Raw genomic sequence first — 17,013 nt, forward strand, 5'->3', positions numbered from 1 at the left:
GAGTCTCAGTTTATGCAGAGTAAATTCCTTCTCATTCTTGGTAACAGTCTATTGTATATTCATCATGTTAACACATACACTGTGACATAACTACACCGCTTGCCAGACATATTTCTATGTTATCTTACATCCCCCTCCTTTTCCAAGCATCACTTGGGAAGAGGCATTTTTTTGTGTTTTCCTGTTTGCCTCAGCACTACTAAATATGCCAACCAAAGAGTTTAAAATAAAACAAAATAAAGGTTGCTTTTTACCAGTTTACTTTATTGCATTTTCCATTGCATGCAAGTCTTAGTCACATGGTTCACTCCTTATTCAACAAAGTGCATTGATTAGACAGCAGTATTGGCAGACGTAACTATAGTGGTGGTGCAGTATGTGCATATTTGTTCCTCATGTGGCCTTTAGGAAGTCTTGTATTTGTACATTCACTTGATAGACGGATCCACGGAGCCACGACATTGGTAAAACTACTGATAAAAGATCAGAACACACTAGAGCGTGAGTTTGAATCTAAAGTGGGGCAAAACCATCTAAGCTTTGCCAAGATTTTTTGTAAAGGCCACTTCTTCTGTTAGAAAACTAGAATTTCTACAAGAAAAACACGAGAAATATCTTTGATTTTTACCAAAATAACTGAATAGCATTTTACAAAAGCTACTTGACACCACTAGGCTACTCTGTGCATTTTCATTACAGTACGTCTCTAAGGGCAAAATATAAAAATTAAGTCAACATTGCAGTCAAAAGGGAACGAGATATGCGTGTCAGGACTTATCATGGCGCCTTTAAACACATGGGTGAGTTTCCAGTGGGGTCCTCGGGGACGGGTGGAGGGGGGGATCAAGCGTCAAAGGATCAGGGAGAGACGTAACGGGAGGTTCCTTTAGGCTGAAACACACAAAAAAAAGGTCACATATTTCCCAGTTGAGGCAGCCGCCACCACCGCTGTGCCTGTGCCACCCAATGTGCCCACTGCTCCGGAGGCGCATGTGAGGCTCACTTAGCAGCTTCCGCTAACGCTGCGTGACAGGGGCTCGCAGGGTTTGGAGGAAACTACGAAGTGAGGAACAAGACGAGCACTCTCTCTGGGGGGAGCACAGGGATTTTAGCCTTTGCAGATCATTTAAATGCAGTAAAACCGATACAGCACACTACAGCTAAGGGAAAATCCCAAGAAGCATATTAAGGCCTCTTTAATAGATTAGGTTACATTTTTAACAGGTAACCAGTAATTGTACCAGAGTACGTTACCCTCCCAACCCTGCTCCTGCTTTGAGGATCAGGATTATCATCCCCGCCTCAGAGGAACAAAAAGAAAAATTGTGGATGTTTTCCGTTTTTGGCCTCACAGATGCACTGTAGTATTCTGTTTGCAGATGCAGCCATTAGTGGAGGTCCCTTTGAGATACACTGCTGCATTATTCTATTTCCTCACAGTAAACACCTCAGAGTGCATGAAAACAAACCCTATGCAAGGTGAAGTGAGGTCGGTGTTTGAGATTTATGCATCTTATATATAAAAGGCAAGAATATTAGAGTGATATGAATGCAGCTTCGAAGGCGCTGTATACAGTGTAGATAAAGCAGAGAGGTTGTGTGTTATTATTCAGAAGGTCACAGAGGCACAACAACAGTTTAATTAATCTGGTTACATAAATGCCAAATATAAAAAGGGAACTATTCATGTTGTGTTGGTGTTTACTGCATATTCACGTGATGTTTTACTGCCCTCCAGTGGTTGAGAAGACACACAGATACAAAGGAAAAGTGTAGTTTTTTACCTGGATATTAGCAGACGAACATCGATGACACCGCCTGGTGTTAACTACTCAGCCTCTTCCTCCTGTAACAATAAAATAATTGTGTATTAATAACAAATTCTTACATGGAGACAATGAATACCTGTGTGTTTTGAGGTGGTTTCTGTCCAGTTGCTATGTGAGTTTGGCACTTTAGGTTGCAAAAAAATCGAATTATTTCAGTAAAGAATTGCAGATTGGTGCTTGTTGTTTCAGCCTCATTGTCTCCGTGACCCTGGATCCACTGGGCGGATGGGACGTTAAGCTTTGTGGATTCAGGAAAAAAGATTACAGTTAGATCTGCTTAGTTTGTTGTAGAAATAAAACCAAGAATCTTAAGATAGATGGTAAAAAAAAAAAGCGTTCCTGTTTATTAAAAAACATCCGCTTTGTCTCTCTTTACTTAGATAAAAGTTTCAACCATAAAAGTACTCTGTTACAAGTAAAAGTCCTCCATTCAAAATATTACTTAAGTGAAAGTACAAGTACCAAATACTCATTCTGCGTTCTGCTCATTTCTGAATTATAAAAAATACAGACATAATTATCAGCTGAAAATGTTAAAATCTCTTCAGCTTGTGTTTCCACAGACCTTATTTCAGGCTAACAACCAAAAGAACATTCAGAAAACCATTGACTTCCAAACCAGGGGGACAGGACGTGGTCAAATGTTAACTAATTTCCAGGTTTCATCACTCATTACTGCCCAAATCTAAACTACCCGTGTCTCCTCCAAGTCTTCCTTATTTTCTATGTAAAAAGAAAGAGAGAAGAGAAACGGGGATGTGGGATCCAAGCGACAGGAGGGAGAGAGGACTTCACATGTTAGTGTTTATAACGACAGGGGGGTAAAAGGGTGGAGAAGCAGAAACCCTGAGAGAGGTGTGGTCAGTGTCAACAACAGCAGGGGAATTAATGAAAGTAATGACCTGAAGTGTTCTGTTTATCCTGAGGTGACACAAGAGTGGTGCTTAAAGAGATGCACCTTATACATCAGGTCAGTCTGAGGATCGTCATCTTGAAGAAAACAACATCCAATCCTACTCCTTTAAAGAGAGAGGGCCAAACACTGTCAGCAGATTTGAGGAGTAATGGATTACATTACTTTGAGCCTTTTCATACTCAGGGGTGGGACACTTTCATACTCAGGGGTAGGACTGAACTGAAGTACAATTTTGATGACAGACTCAGATTATTAGTTTATACAAAATGTAAATCAACTAATAATTAGTTATAATTATAGGTTCAGATATCCAGCAGCAGCAGCATATAAAGTAGCTCAAAGAAGCTCCACTTTAACCAGCTGTGATGAACACATTACTGCATCAATAATAATAAATCAGTCCTTTCATATTATGGGCTATTGCTGCACATCACAAGTACTTTTGGTAAGTATATTTAGATGCTAATACTTCTGTTCTTTTACTTAAAATGTTGAATGCAGGACTTTAACTTGTAACAGAGTATTTTAAAAGTTGGTGTGGGTACTTTTTTCTCCCTGGCCATACGAACAGGTTATTGAACGGGGGTATAGCACCCTGGGGACATAGATACACTCCCATCTGAAAAGTATAAATATAATATATAAATATCAGGATTGTTTTATTTCTTCCATCTTCTAAACAGTAGAACATTTAGCATGCACTTATTTCAAAGTGCTCTTGACAAAAACAAACGAAAGGCATGACTTCTTAAAAAGAAAAAACTGAAGACGTGTCCCCCTGTCATGTCAGTACGGAAGAGGATCAGGGTCACGTGACGTTTTTTAAGCACTAACCAATTACCATTAATTCAATACGTTCTTTGCTCAGAATTCTGACTTTTTCCTCGAAACACGATTTTTCCCCCAGAATAAAAGGGTTTCCTTTTCTTAATATTTCAACGTTTTTCTCAGCATTCAACTTTTTCTTAGAAAATACATTGACATTTGAAAATACAATAAATATGATTTCTTTCCTCAGAAATATATTTTTTTTTCTCAAAATGTATTTTACTTTTTTTTCGGAACTGATGTGAGATTTCACTTTTGGCCTGGTCTCAAAGGCTGTTTCATGTGAAACTAATCCTCTTCTGTAGGTCAGAGTGTCCCCCGTGCAACATAACCAAACATGTCAACATTATGCTTTTGTGCTCATATGCAGAGTTAGACAACAACAACAACAACAACAACAACAACAACAAATCAGTCCACCTGCTCTCAAGACATCAAAACCCCAGAATCTGCTGGCAGACTGAGAAAATGCCAACAACACTGAAGTAACAACAAATCTCTCATGGTGTCATATTTGAAGTAACGCTCATCAGTGAAAGTTAGAGCTGAGTCACAAACCAATAATGTGCACTGGAATGCATCACACACAACCTTTCCTTTAAAGGAGACAGTCAAAATGTTTGTATGCAGTTAGATCATGCACACAAATCTCAAAATGGTTTACAACACGCAAGTCATCGTTGGTCAAAAATACCTCTTGTACTTCAGCCTCTTCTTCTTCCTATAGGACCAAAGCATGTGGGACTTTATCAAATAATTAAAGTAGATCAATGCAATCATGGTCTGTTTATCGACCCACTTGTTGGGTACTACACTAAATCCATCAAATGTTGTCGTATGTATCATGCTGCACATCATCAGGCATCTCCACATGGATAAATAATGGTCCATGCAGCACACAGAGGAAGACAAAAAGAAAGAGGAAGGAGGGTGGGGAAGACACCACAAACTACCTCAGTGGCTTGCTCCTGTTGCTCCTGAAAGAGAGGTTGGACAACGACAAAATAGATGGAAAGATAGAGAGGAGAGAAGGCAAAGCAAAGCACAGGGAAGCATTCAGAAGATCAGGCAGCGGCTGGAATGTTTCAGAAGCAGATGTCTTTTTTGTAAATTCTAGGATCTAGTGAAGATCTGGGGGAGATAACCCAGACTTTAAAGGGGCACTCAATACTGGTGTTTTGTTCCTCTACTTTGACAGGTTTATTTATTTTCTCATAATGCCTTCGCTGCGGCAACTCTGCTCTGTAGTGATTGGTCTACGGCTTAGCGATGCCCCGCCCCTTAGCCTATCACGTACAATGTGTTGTAGCGCTAGCCAATAGAATCAAAAACATCTTATTGATATTTATTTTCCCTTTTATTTATTTGATTTGAATTCAAAAGTAACAGAAAGTAATCAGGTTCAGTTACTTTTACATTTTGATACGTAGATTACTTTTTTTTTTTTACAGGTAACTAGTCATTTTAACCCTCCCATCCCTATTGCATTGGTTTGGTGCACACCACTTCATATAAAATGTATTGCAGTGAGGAAAATGTAATAACTAACGGCTTGTATATCAATATTCTCTGATCAGGATGCTGTTGAGAGAGATTTCGTGTTTTTTTAAAGAAAGGGATGTACAATTTGCATTCTTGTGTGAGTGCATTTACAGAGTGTGACGTGTTTATGCTTGTGTGAATGCAAACAAGGATGCAGAATGGCGTTAACCCTTGGGAACGTACTGTCATTTTATTGCACACATACTAAAATGCAGTATTGGACAAATGTGACTTATAACGTTATTTATTACCTCTTTAAAAATGCTTCTTGACAAGCACTGGTGGTCATACTTTAATCATCACGGATATGTGAGTGGATAAAGTCAATACACACTCGAGGCAGCAAGCAAATCCTCTCAGTATGGCCAACAGTGTAGTCTTCATTTGACTCTTTACTCTTTGGTTAAGTCTATTGTGTTGTGTTGCATACAAATGTGAAGGAATGTTTGAGGAGGATCGCAAAGAAAGCAAGAAAAGGAAACTGAGAAAGGGATAGGTAAAGAAAACCACGCATAAATCTACCTCAAGCTGTAGTAGCTCTTCTTCCTCCTAGAAGTGAATAACAGATAGCAGGTCAGCAGGCTGTATGGGGAGCAAAAGAGCACCACAGGCATGCAAAACAGAAAGGCGTTCTGATTTAAAATGGAACCTATATGGGGATAGTTGTCAGGAGGCAGCTACAGAAACTGGGAAGAAATGAGAAGGAGGATGTTAGCACAGAAAGAGTGAAACAAACATGGAGTAGAGGGATGAAGAGAGAAAGATGAAGTGAGTTTTAAGATGAATGGGAACAGCAGACCACTCCAACCAGAGCAGCCTTCCCTGATGTCCATCAAACCCACACTGCTGAAGACTACACGGAGGCGACCACCAACCCACTGTTTACCTCTGATTGCAAATCCTCTTCCTCCTGGAGGGAGCAAACCGAGAGATGGACAAAAAAGGGCAAAGAATAGGGTTAATAAAAAGGTGCGTGCATGAGGAACAAGACTGCTGTGCAGACCATCAGAAGGACGTCTGAAACTGATGTGAAGTGAGTCAGGGGGTTTCATTGGACTGGAAAACAAACGGAAGAAACATGCCATCATTTACATGCAGCAACAGGAAGTAGAAGGTGGAGACGGTTTCCAAAACCTTAATTAAAATCAAGATTATGACGAAGGCATTTACATATATTTGATATATATATTTGGGATCAGGGCCCAACTCAACCACACCTCTATCACCTGCTAAGCTACTTATCCCTTTTCAACACATTTCGCCTGGTTGTTTCAGATTTCACAACCTGCCCGTCCCTGTTCAGTCATCTGTTCCCTTTCCTACCACATCTTGATTCATATCCCTTCATCCCTTAAACCTTCCCTCTCTACATCCCCTTATTCCTTCCACCCTCCCTACATCTCTTCAAACCTCCTCCCTAACTCCCTTCATCACTCCCTACCTACATTTTCTGAGCCCCTTCCCTTTACGCATAACTCCCTACATCCCCTTGACCCTTTATCCCTTCCTTCATCAATAACTCCCTACATCCCTTCATCCCTCCTTGCTGAAGAATAACTGTTGAGTTAAATGAACTGATCACTACCAGAAAAATCCCCTTTCATATATTTATATTTGATATATATATTTCAGTGATCTGAAGCCACTAAACATGTTTGACATGCATTTCCATTTCAAGAGCGGCTGAAGAGGCAAATTGTTGTTTTGAAGCAACTTCCCAAAATAATTAATACTTGTAATTAATAATCCGGCTTTCATGTAAGCACTTTAAAATAATAATTTGACAGGACACACAAGATTATGTTGGTAGCATTACTCTAGAGATGTTCAGATCAGTGGCAAGCAGATATACAAGTGTTTGATAAACGTACCTGTTCTTCTTCTTCTTCCTCCTCTGCAGCGGCCTGCTAACAGGAGAGAAGATAGTATTAGAGACTGTGCATCATTACAACCAAATACATTACACAACCGGTATATGTACACGGAAACACAACAGCATCCACAGATCAGGCTTATTGAACCAAACAAAGTGGGACACCCTTTAAACAGGACATTAAGAATTGACTGGATATGCAGTGAAATGCGGGATGAAGACAAGTGGTAACATCAGCAAAATACAAAGACAAATGGGTATACAGGGAACAGGACATTTATGTTTAAAATATAACTGAATCCAGAGGGAGACTTGACGGGAAAATGCAGTACGAGGACGACAGGCACTCAAAAAAGGAGGCAAGCCCTTAATGTGGAAGAGAAAGAAACATTAAAAGGGAGAGTGAAGGTGCTTAAGGAAGGAGAAACAGCATTCCAGGAATGTTGGGAATGTGGAGGAGAAAACATTCAAGTCAAAAAACATTCAAGGGAAAACTACAGAGGGTTGGATTGTAGTCGAGAGACAATTACTGTTTCTTCCGTGACCTCTTCTGTTTCTTCCACCACCTCCTCTGTTTCTTCTACCCCCTCCTCCTCCTCCTCCGCAACGTCCTCGTCTTCTTCCATGGCTTCATCCTCTTCTGCTAGTTCCTCCTCACCTTCCTCCTCCTCCTCATCAGCTGCCTGCTCCTCATCGGAGTGTGCATTCCCATTTCGCCCCTCCTCTGGAACCTCCTTATTGTGATGTAAAACATATAATGTAATAAATAAAGAAATATGAAAAGGCATGGTTGTTCAGGTACTGCTTTTACAACACAAAGAGGAAGGGTCTTAAAGCATCAACGGTGGGTGTTAGTCAATCCTGGGGGAAAATGAAGGAAGGGAAGAAGTAGCAGCAGTTAAAAAGATGGAGATGTGTGAATTATTCCTTTAGAAAAATCAAAGTTTGGAATGATGCATTGTGAATGAAAGACAGACCTTTTCTCACAGGTGAAAATCAAGCATGCTGGATAGTTTATCATTATGTCAAAGATGAATGGGTGGTCGAGGACATATTTTGTTAAATTTGGATGGTATTTGTTTCCAGTCTTTGTGCTAAACTAAGCTAAGCTAACTGATCTCTAGCTTAAGCATTTAATCTCGCTTGAAAGGATAGGGACTAAAATTAACTTGGCTTGTTCATGAAGAGCTGTGATACTCCCTGTCGGATCACAGGTTCAACCAAACAGAAATATTCAGATGTCTTTTACGCTAACCTTGTGGAAAAACACCAGAAGACAAAAAAGAAAAACCGTGCTTATGAGGAATCCTGGACATGCAGAATATTTATGATTAAAACTGTAAAGTAAATGAAGTATATTTTCCAAAGTTGGGCTGAAGTGTGTGTTATATGTACTGTGGTGAACCAGCAGGTATTTTATTTTGGGAGGAAAATTGTTAGGAAGTCACTGGAATGAAGAAGTATAAAAACACACCAAAAATGTATGCATTGAATAAAGTCAAAATAATGAACAAAACATGAATGCAAATCAAACACACCGTACTTGTAGGAACATGACGCTTCACACCTCGGTGACACTCCGAACACAACAATGCATGTCACAGTGTTATGATGACAACTCTGTAGGTTGTGTTATTGGGAAAAGTGTCACTCATGCAAAACACAAAAAGGTTAGTCAGAGTGACGACAGAGTGGAGAAATGAGGAGTCAATGTTCAAGTGGAGTTACTCTGAATGAAGAGGAAAGGTGATACAGGGAGAAGAAAACACAGAATGGTGGGGGATTAAAGAAACGACGGCATTACTATTGAGTTATCAACGTTCCCGTTCTCTGCAATAGTCTCCTCAGCGTGGTTCCCGTTCTCCACAATGCCGACATGTTCTGCTTCCTGTGTTAATAAAACAGCCAAGTTTAACATGTGTGTTCCATACAGAATGAGGACTTTAAATAAATGTTTAGAAACCCAGCTTTTCTCCTCCCAATAGAGTGGTGCAGGAATGAGTCCTAAAACCCGGGGATGACTCGGCATTTTTCCCACTTTCGGTTCCCTCATCTAGAAGTCAGTGTTTTTGGTTGTTAGCTTGTTAGCTGTTAGCTGAAGAGATTTGTACGTTTTGTTTTATCACATAAATTCACCAGTTAATACCCCACTGGTGAATTTAAAAGCTGCGGTTTTATAAAAAGTGTCTCAATAAACTACTTAACGTCATCACACCCAAAATTAGCCGCTTTTAGCTTAGCGGTGATGACATGAAGTCATGTGACCGTGCTGTAGTTCCTTTACAGCCTAACGTTAGCTTTTTACTCCTTATGTTATAAAGTGGTGTATACTTGTGGAGAATATCCTGCTGAACAAAATGTGTAAATATCATAAACGATTGTTTGCCACATTACTTTCTGCAATAATCCAAAATCCAATGGAGAAATCCCAATGGCTTCTTGTGCAGGGAACCAGGGAGATGCTAACTTCCCTAATATGTCATCATCACTGCACCACTCAAATTTAAATGGTTTATTTGAAATAAAAGTCTGTGCCTTTTTTTGATTCCAACATCTCTTAGGTTACAAAAGAGGAAATGATGATATAAGTAAAGCAGATTTGGGGAGAGCCCAATCACTGTACCGTTTCAGGAGCCCAGTCATGTCTATGGGCATGTCTGTTTGCTGTTATCTTTTACTGAAGGTTGGGCTCTGCAGTATTGCTTGAAAATGCTTGTGCAGAATTCTGGATCTTGTTTAAATTGCTCTTATATAAACCCACGTAGGACCCTCTGTGAGAATAATAACAGAATGACAGAATAATAAAATTGTCATCATTATATACATAACAAAGTTTTAAGCCCCGTGCGGGGAGTTAAAGTCGCTTAATACTCTGGGGATTGCTTGATTCATTTGTTTGATGGCACACTGAACCAGAACTGAGAATAAACATGCAAAATTACAATATATTAGCTTTTTGATTAATAAACATAATATAGTTGAGGCTCTCCCAATATTGTAGATTTACAGCTTGGCTTGAAGGGGAAGGAAATTTAATTATTTTGGTTATAAGTCAGTTGCTTTTTGTCCACAGTAGAAAACAGAAAACATTTCCAACCTTTGAGCCGGGAGGAGGGGGCAGCCCCAGGAAGGCAAACACAGCATTGTCCTCTTTGGCATCGAAGAACGTCTCATAGTCCTGCAAGAAAAAAAGTGACCTCACTATGTAACACTCGCGTTCTATTGACTAGCGCTCCAACACATTGTATGTGATAGACTAAGGGGCGGGACATCTCCGTCTCTATCCATCAACAAAGAGCCGGCCAGATAACCAATCAGAGCAGACTGGGCTCTGGTTTCAGACAGAGGGTGAAAAAAGGTGCTGCAGCACAGGCAGTATGAGAAAAATAAAGAGCTTTTTGGACATTGGAGCATGTAGAAATGTCACAGTAGACTAAATACTAAAAGGAACCTGAAAATAAGCAGAATAGGGCCTCTTTGACTAAATCTTCTTTTCTGACTAACTAAACATGTGCACTTGCAGGTCTGTACACTGAAGTGGTTGCATATAATGTAAATTCTGTATTTTAACTTTAAAAATATTCTTCGATAATGGCCCTTCACTATTTTCAGGGGTCAAACACTGAAAAAGGTTGTGTTTACAGTGAGTGTGAGTCTGTGTACTCACCCCGCAGTATCCCTCCTCATTGAAGATCTGGGGGGGCAGCGGGATGCCGTTGGAGGGCTTCTTCTCCTGCGGGACGTTTTGCCTCATCCACATGCGGTTCTCCTCGCTGCAAGCGATGTCCAGCTGAGCATACTCCACTTTAAGAGCCTCCAGGAATCCCACCACATCCTGCTGCTTTTTCTTGATCTGGCAAAAATAATAATAAACAAGATAAGCTTCAAATAAGATTGCACAGAAAGGAAAAACTGAAATATGAACTCTAAAATGTGAAAATGTTGTTTTTCTTGAGTTTCTCTAAGGGTAAAAGTGTGCATCGCTAAAATATGAGCCTTTCTTGGTCCCCTGTTCCACCAAATAGACATAAACTAGGCCTCAAACTATGAGTTAATTAATCGTAAATGAATTACTTATATATTTGATAAGTCATTTAAGGTGTTTAACAAGAAAAACTATACATTTTTATTCCACTGTTGATATGTAAATATTTTCTTAATTTTATTTCATTATAGACCTTGTGCAACTCCCTGTTTACATGCTGCTATGAGGAAAACATGTCCTCACAGCGCCTCAGGGACATCCCACTGCTCTGTGACCTATTTATTACATCTGTTTTAATATGAATGACTCAGGTACCTGTACTTCCATTTAATGCTGCTCTACAATTTTACTCCCCTTAACTTATTGAACTGCTTTAGTGACTTTTCAGATGTTTCATTAAATCATGTGATAAACTTTGAACGATGCCAAATGTTGGTGATATTTCTGTACATTCGCTCAAGCAACATGTTAAATTAAATGTTTACTTGTAACAAAGTACTTTTACAATGAAGTATAGCTACCTACTTACTTAATTAAGAAATCTGAGAACTTATTCGACCTCTAATCACAACTGTATTTAATTTATACTTGCCTAAACCCTGCGCGTCAGCTGTAAATATTTATCTATTTACATAGAATTGTCTATTCTTTGCCTCACAACAACTGTGAAACTGTTATCAATATGTGGACATACTGCAAACTCATGCACTCTCTTGTTGGATGCAAACTGGATTTCTTCGTAAACAAAAACAATATCTTGTTGTTATTTATTTCATTTAAATACTGTGCAAATATTTTGCACATTTGTATACCAAGCTACTTCTTTCGATATCTGCACAGCTTTCCACTTTCTCCTAACAATAATGGACACATTTTTATTTCATTACTCTGGGTGGTTTGTGATATTATGCTATACTTGTCTATATTTCATGTAAATATTTCTCAATATTTGAATGCTATAATAGTTATATTTTGGGTGTTTTTGCTTACAATTAAACTTCTTTAACTGTGTTTATTTATGCACCATATACACCAAGGCAAATTCCTCGTATGTGTGAACCTACTTGGAAAGAAATCTGTTTCTAATGTGCAATGGCAATAAAGTGTATAATCTAATCAAACGAGGACCTTGTATCTGTCCCAGGATACTCTGCATGGAAGACAGCCACATTTAGGACACGCTAAACAAAATCCACTCAGAGGATAACACCCAGCTCAATCAGCTGTAAGACAACACTGCTAGCAAACTGGGCCACCATGCCACCCCTGCTTCAAACTGCTTATTTAGCTTTGCCAAAAGTAGATCTAGAAGTTAAATTCACCCCCTCCCTGCATGCTGTGTTTTATCCCTCCAACCTGTTTTTAACGAGTTTCTTCAGGGTAAATTACATGCCGAATAGTTCGAAAATGCTCTTTCTGAAGGGGTACATTCCCACGTAACACCAGGTGGTGGTGTGAAGAGTTTCTATATCGGGGGAGTTCTCGAAAGCTCCACATGTGAATAACATCGACTCGCTAATTAAAAAATCCTCTATTAAAACACTGCTATAGGAGAAAACTCACACAAGTAAACATCCAAATTACGCATGCAAAATCAAAAGGCAAGTGACATTCGCTTCAAGGTTTTGCGCATTTGAAGTGAAGTCCTGATCGGTTAACACACGGGAAAGTTAATTTAAATGTTTAATGAGTCGTGTTGCGGGAGAACTCACCGCAGTGGATCCCGACGAAGAGGCGAGGAAAACTTTGATAACCATTTTGTTCAAATTTAGTTTGTGGAGTCGGGCTGTATGCAACAAGTAGGCTCTTAAAGGAGCAGGCGGCCTCTTCTATTATTAGAGCTCACTCAGCACACAGCACGAAGACACACACACACACACACACACACACACACTGCTGGGGGCTATTTTAGTCTGTAGGCTCCATTAGTGCAGGATTGGCGGGTTGGCCCCTAGGGGCGCAGCAGCACACACACTGATTGGGCTGTGCAGCTGTCTGTCGGTGCAGGACACTGAGGTTTTATTAGCTCGGGGCTCAGTGCATATATGGACAGAAATAGACCACTGACCAGCACTATAGGCTGTCAGGCTTTGGTTTCCTAACGCAGAAACTCAGAGCAGTTAAGTGGGAAAAACACTGCGTTAGGCTGCGTCCAATATATATTTTTATTTGCAATTGTACACAACAAGGCCACCCCACCCCTTTTGTAAGGCTAATTTACGTTTTTACTATACATTTGTGACCTTTGTGTAATGTGTGGTATATTAAATCTGTTCATACATACAGTTAGTTACTCTCTGAGGTCATGGAGAGCGCAGAGAAGATGTCGTTCAGGAGCCATATGGTGGGCAATCGGATGTTGTATAACAACCTCCGAAATACGTTAGGGGTCCCATATGAACGGACACATGTCATTGATTACCTCCTGTGAGAACACAAACTTTGGACACGGACACACATTTTCTTCTATAAATTGTATGCACAAAGACAGTTCGGGGGGACTTCCACAATTAGCTCTGGGAACCTCGTATTGTCCGTGTTGGTGTATGATACTATGCTGTTGTAATAAACCTTATTATATACAAGCTGGTGTCTCCGGAGACTTCTTCATCATCTCCACAAACATCGCTACAAGAAATACCTCAAATGTCTTCTCCTTCTAGAAATCCCTGGGGCTGCTCGGATTGGTGTTTGTCTGGGTGTACTAAACAGTGTGTTACATCCCCAAAAAGGGTCTAGGGAACAAAAGCAATATAGGCGTGGCAACAGTCTAATAATCTGTGTCTAAAGTTTTACCTACGTGGTGAAATGTAGACCGCACCCAAAACATACCTAAGTCCTCAACCTCCCACCTCACTCACATTTCACAATAATCAGACACTAGATCTAGCAAGATTCACAGCACAATCAACAAATAGTAGAAAGTTCAGAGAGGCTCTGGAGTCAGCAGCAGGCCCAGGTCTGAGAGCTTCCTGGATCGCCTCCTTTATGACTGGCTCTGGCTGCTGATAGGCTAGCTGAGGGTGAGGGGGTCCAATCAGCAGTCAGTCACAGCACCAGCAGGTATTGATCAGCTGTTGATTACCTGGAGTAAAGAAAGGGGGACAAGAGAGAAGATAAAAGATTTTCTGATTCTGATTGGAATATCCTTGAATTGGAAGAACAATCCTGGCAATAATGATCCTTCATTTAAAAAAACAAACATTTACAAGAAGTCAATTCTTGCCATTGTTATCCTAGTGAGCTGTCCCTATCTATTCTAATTGCCATGAAAAAAGCCTTCAAGCTAAAAGAACCGGTTGCACCCGGGACCAAATGAACAGCGTCTCTTATCTACAGCTTTCCACATTCCATGACAATGCTGCACATATTTGATTTTATTGTTTTTGATGAATTTGCTATATCTGGTATATCCAAATTTCATGTAAAAAAAAAAAAATCTATATTTCTGATTCTGATTTCACTTCTGAATTTAGGGGAAATAAAGTTACATTTGGATCAAAGTTCTTTCGGTCAAACCATCATACAAAGTATTCAGCCTGTTAGAAAAGGATCTTAAAAGCAACCAGAACTATAGAGATAATTTAGTGGGGTATTTTTTTGCCATTTTTCTTAATTCATATGGACAGATGTCATTAACATTAACAGAATGTGTAAGTCTTTTGCATTGTACCTTTGCAGCTGTAACACCCATCTGATTCTGATATGAACATCATTGAATTGGAAGAACAATCCTGGCAATAATGATCCTTCATTTAAAAAAACAAACATTTACAAGAAATCAATTCTTGCCATTGTTATCCTGGTGAGCTGTCCCTGTCTATTCTAATTGCCATGAAAAAAAGCCTTCAAGCCAAAAGAACCAGTTGCCCCTGGAACCAGATGAACAGCTTCTTGTTGCATTTGCCACATTCTCTTCTAAGGCAGCAACTGGTAAGAAGCTCTTTGCTCCAGATGGATTGATTTTATACAATTTGCACAAGAAACAGAAAATATAGAGGATTTTCAAATAATTTGTATATTGGTGTTATGTTTTAGTTTTGCATTGATTTGAGAAATACAGTGAAAGTTAGATGAACAGAGATAAATGTAAATGACTGCTAGAAGGTCTTTCTCTTTATTTTTCGTGATGTAATTTATCAGTAAGGTTTGGAAGAGTTACTTTAAAAATGTAACTCATTGAAACTACTAGTTAACTGTAAAACACAATATAATGTTATGATGCAAGACAACAGAAGAGTATGTTTGTTAACTAAATCAGGTGTCCACTTGCTCTAAGGGAATACTTTTTTTGTATCCTGATCCATTACTCTCCAAACCACGTCACGTAATCCCAGTTTTTTTCACAGGTCTACAAAGTGTCAGCTTTCAGAAAGCAAAATTAATGATATTATTTTTTACAGTTGAAACTATACCAACATCGGCAGAAGTTTTAGTCATGGCTCGAAGGGGAGACAACGTCACTCCATCAGGTAAAACAACAACATCATGTAAACCCGTTTAAAATGTTCTCTGAAAGAAAAATAGTACAATGATATTTTTTTCAACCTTAAACTCTCAATTTATTTCCTGTAAAGATAAACTTTTATTAATCCCTAGAGAGTGTAATTTTACAATAACCAGAAACACACACACACACACACACACACACACACACACACACACACACACACACACACACACACACACACACACACACACACACACACACACACACATGCACAAACAGGACATGCACTAAGGAAGAGGTGGCAGAGCGAAAGGAGAGACACATGCTGAAATGCTAAAACAAAATATTAGAATACAGAGTAAAATATAAAATATTGAGAGCCCAAATATTGTTCTGGACGAATTTGACCCAAACACGTGCAAAATGTGAACATGATGCATGGGTTCGTTAAGAGAGTCGGACAAACCTTTGATTTTTCAGCAGGTCAATTAAAAAAAGGTAGCGGCGCCCCCTGCTGGGTTCTTTGGTGTATGTGCATCATTACAGAGAATGGTATATTTTAAAGAGGCCCTATTCTGCTTTTAGGGTTTTCCCTCTCCTGTAGTGTGTTGTATACGTTTGTGTGCATGTAAATGGTCTGCAAAGGCTAAAATCCCAATCCAGAGGGAGTTTCTCTAACACACACTCGCCCCCTGCCAGAAACGCTTCAATTAGACTTCTTAGTTTACTTGCGGAACATAGTGACATCACTATGGAGCACTTGCACTTCTATTGGCTAGCGCACCAACATATTGTATCTGATAGGCTATGGGGTGGTACATCTCTAAGCAGTTGACCAATCACAACAGAGATGGCCAGCTCACCAATCAGAGCAGATTGGGTTCTGGTTTCTGACAGAGGGTGAAAAGAGGTGCTGCAGCACAGGCAGTATGAGAAAAATAAAGACCTTTTTGAACATCAAAGTATGTCACAGAAAAGGCACAAGATACAAATATGAACCTGAAAATGAGCAGAATATGTCCTTTTAAAGCCATACTGTTCCACTAAATAACTGAATGGTTTGAAAATGCAAATTTAAAATGAATATGTATTGACCTGACAATGAATGCACATTTCCAAGATTGTGTTGCTTTTGTTGCATGAATACACTAATTATCATTACGTGGCACACTCTCTAGGCACTGTGGCCTTCACTGCCAAGCTGAGAGTGGAGGACAGCTACCCGTGTCACGATGGAGTCCTGAAGTTTGCCGAGGTGCTGATCAACGAGGGAGGGGGCTACAGTCCCGACATAGGGACCTTCGTGTGCCCTGAGGACGGCTTCTACCACTTCACCGTGCATGTGTCTGTGTATGGGCGTGGACAGTGTGCTATATACAAGAATGGAGAGAAAGTAGTGTCTCTGTACCAAACCTCTCTGCCTGATAAGTGCAGCCAGGTGGCCAGCATGAGCAGCATGATCAAACTGTCTAGGTACGACAAGGTGTGGGTGCATCTGTTCGGGCAGGGCACAAACGATATATTTGCCACTGAAGATAACGACACTGTGTTTACAGGTTTTCGTTTGGGTTAATCAAAGCATTAATAAAG

At 39.8% G+C, this 17,013-nt stretch overlaps 2 protein-coding genes across 39 annotated transcripts; one reads left to right on the forward strand and one right to left on the reverse strand.

The window, feature by feature from the left end:
• Window positions 1–243: 243 nt before the first annotated feature.
• On the reverse strand, window positions 244–12,958 carry sh3bgr (SH3 domain binding glutamate-rich protein). 38 transcript variants are annotated; one of them, XM_063907119.1, is made up of 11 exons: window positions 12,686–12,958; window positions 10,656–10,841; window positions 10,086–10,166; window positions 8,793–8,876; window positions 7,534–7,722; window positions 6,987–7,019; window positions 6,002–6,025; window positions 5,638–5,664; window positions 4,268–4,294; window positions 1,785–1,846; window positions 244–891 (listed from the first exon to the last, which is right to left on the reverse strand). In XM_063907119.1, exons 1-10 carry the CDS (start codon window positions 12,728–12,730, stop codon window positions 1,829–1,831), a joined length of 714 nt encoding a protein of 237 aa, XP_063763189.1. In that variant the 5' UTR covers window positions 12,731–12,958; the 3' UTR covers window positions 244–891; window positions 1,785–1,828. The 38 variants fall into 38 exon arrangements, with proteins under 38 accessions (XP_063763189.1, XP_063763188.1, XP_063763187.1 ...); XM_063907118.1 differs by having other exon boundaries at window positions 7,519–7,722; XM_063907117.1 differs by having other exon boundaries at window positions 6,987–7,022; window positions 7,519–7,722; window positions 12,686–12,957.
• Window positions 12,959–15,410: 2,452 nt separating this feature from the next.
• On the forward strand, window positions 15,411–16,996 carry LOC134880437 (complement C1q and tumor necrosis factor-related protein 9B-like). The gene is made up of 2 exons (XM_063907377.1): window positions 15,411–15,445; window positions 16,602–16,996. Exons 1-2 carry the CDS (start codon window positions 15,412–15,414, stop codon window positions 16,994–16,996), a joined length of 429 nt encoding a protein of 142 aa, XP_063763447.1. The 5' UTR covers window position 15,411.
• The last annotated feature ends 17 nt before the right edge of the window (window positions 16,997–17,013 follow it).

Source organism: Eleginops maclovinus, chromosome 18 (genome assembly GCF_036324505.1).
Source record: "Eleginops maclovinus isolate JMC-PN-2008 ecotype Puerto Natales chromosome 18, JC_Emac_rtc_rv5, whole genome shotgun sequence".
NCBI lineage: Eukaryota > Metazoa > Chordata > Actinopteri > Perciformes > Eleginopidae > Eleginops > Eleginops maclovinus.

Bases quoted from the DNA above. Each gene is read 5' to 3' on its own strand.
- sh3bgr (XM_063907117.1), bottom strand. From the start codon at position 12,730: ATGGTTATCAAAGTTTTCCTCGCCTCTTCGTCGGGATCCACTGCG. The intron at 7,723-8,792 runs GTAATGCCGTCG...CATCACAATAAG, and splicing joins GGAACGTTGATAACTCAATA to GAGGTTCCAGAGGAGGGGCG. The intron at 4,295-5,637 runs GTAGATTTATGC...TTGGTCCTATAG, and splicing joins AAGAGCTACTACAGCTTGAG to GAAGAAGAAGAGGCTGAAGT.
- LOC134880437 (XM_063907377.1), top strand. From the start codon at position 15,412: ATGGCTCGAAGGGGAGACAACGTCACTCCATCAG. The intron at 15,446-16,601 runs GTAAAACAACAA...CACACTCTCTAG, and splicing joins AGACAACGTCACTCCATCAG to GCACTGTGGCCTTCACTGCC.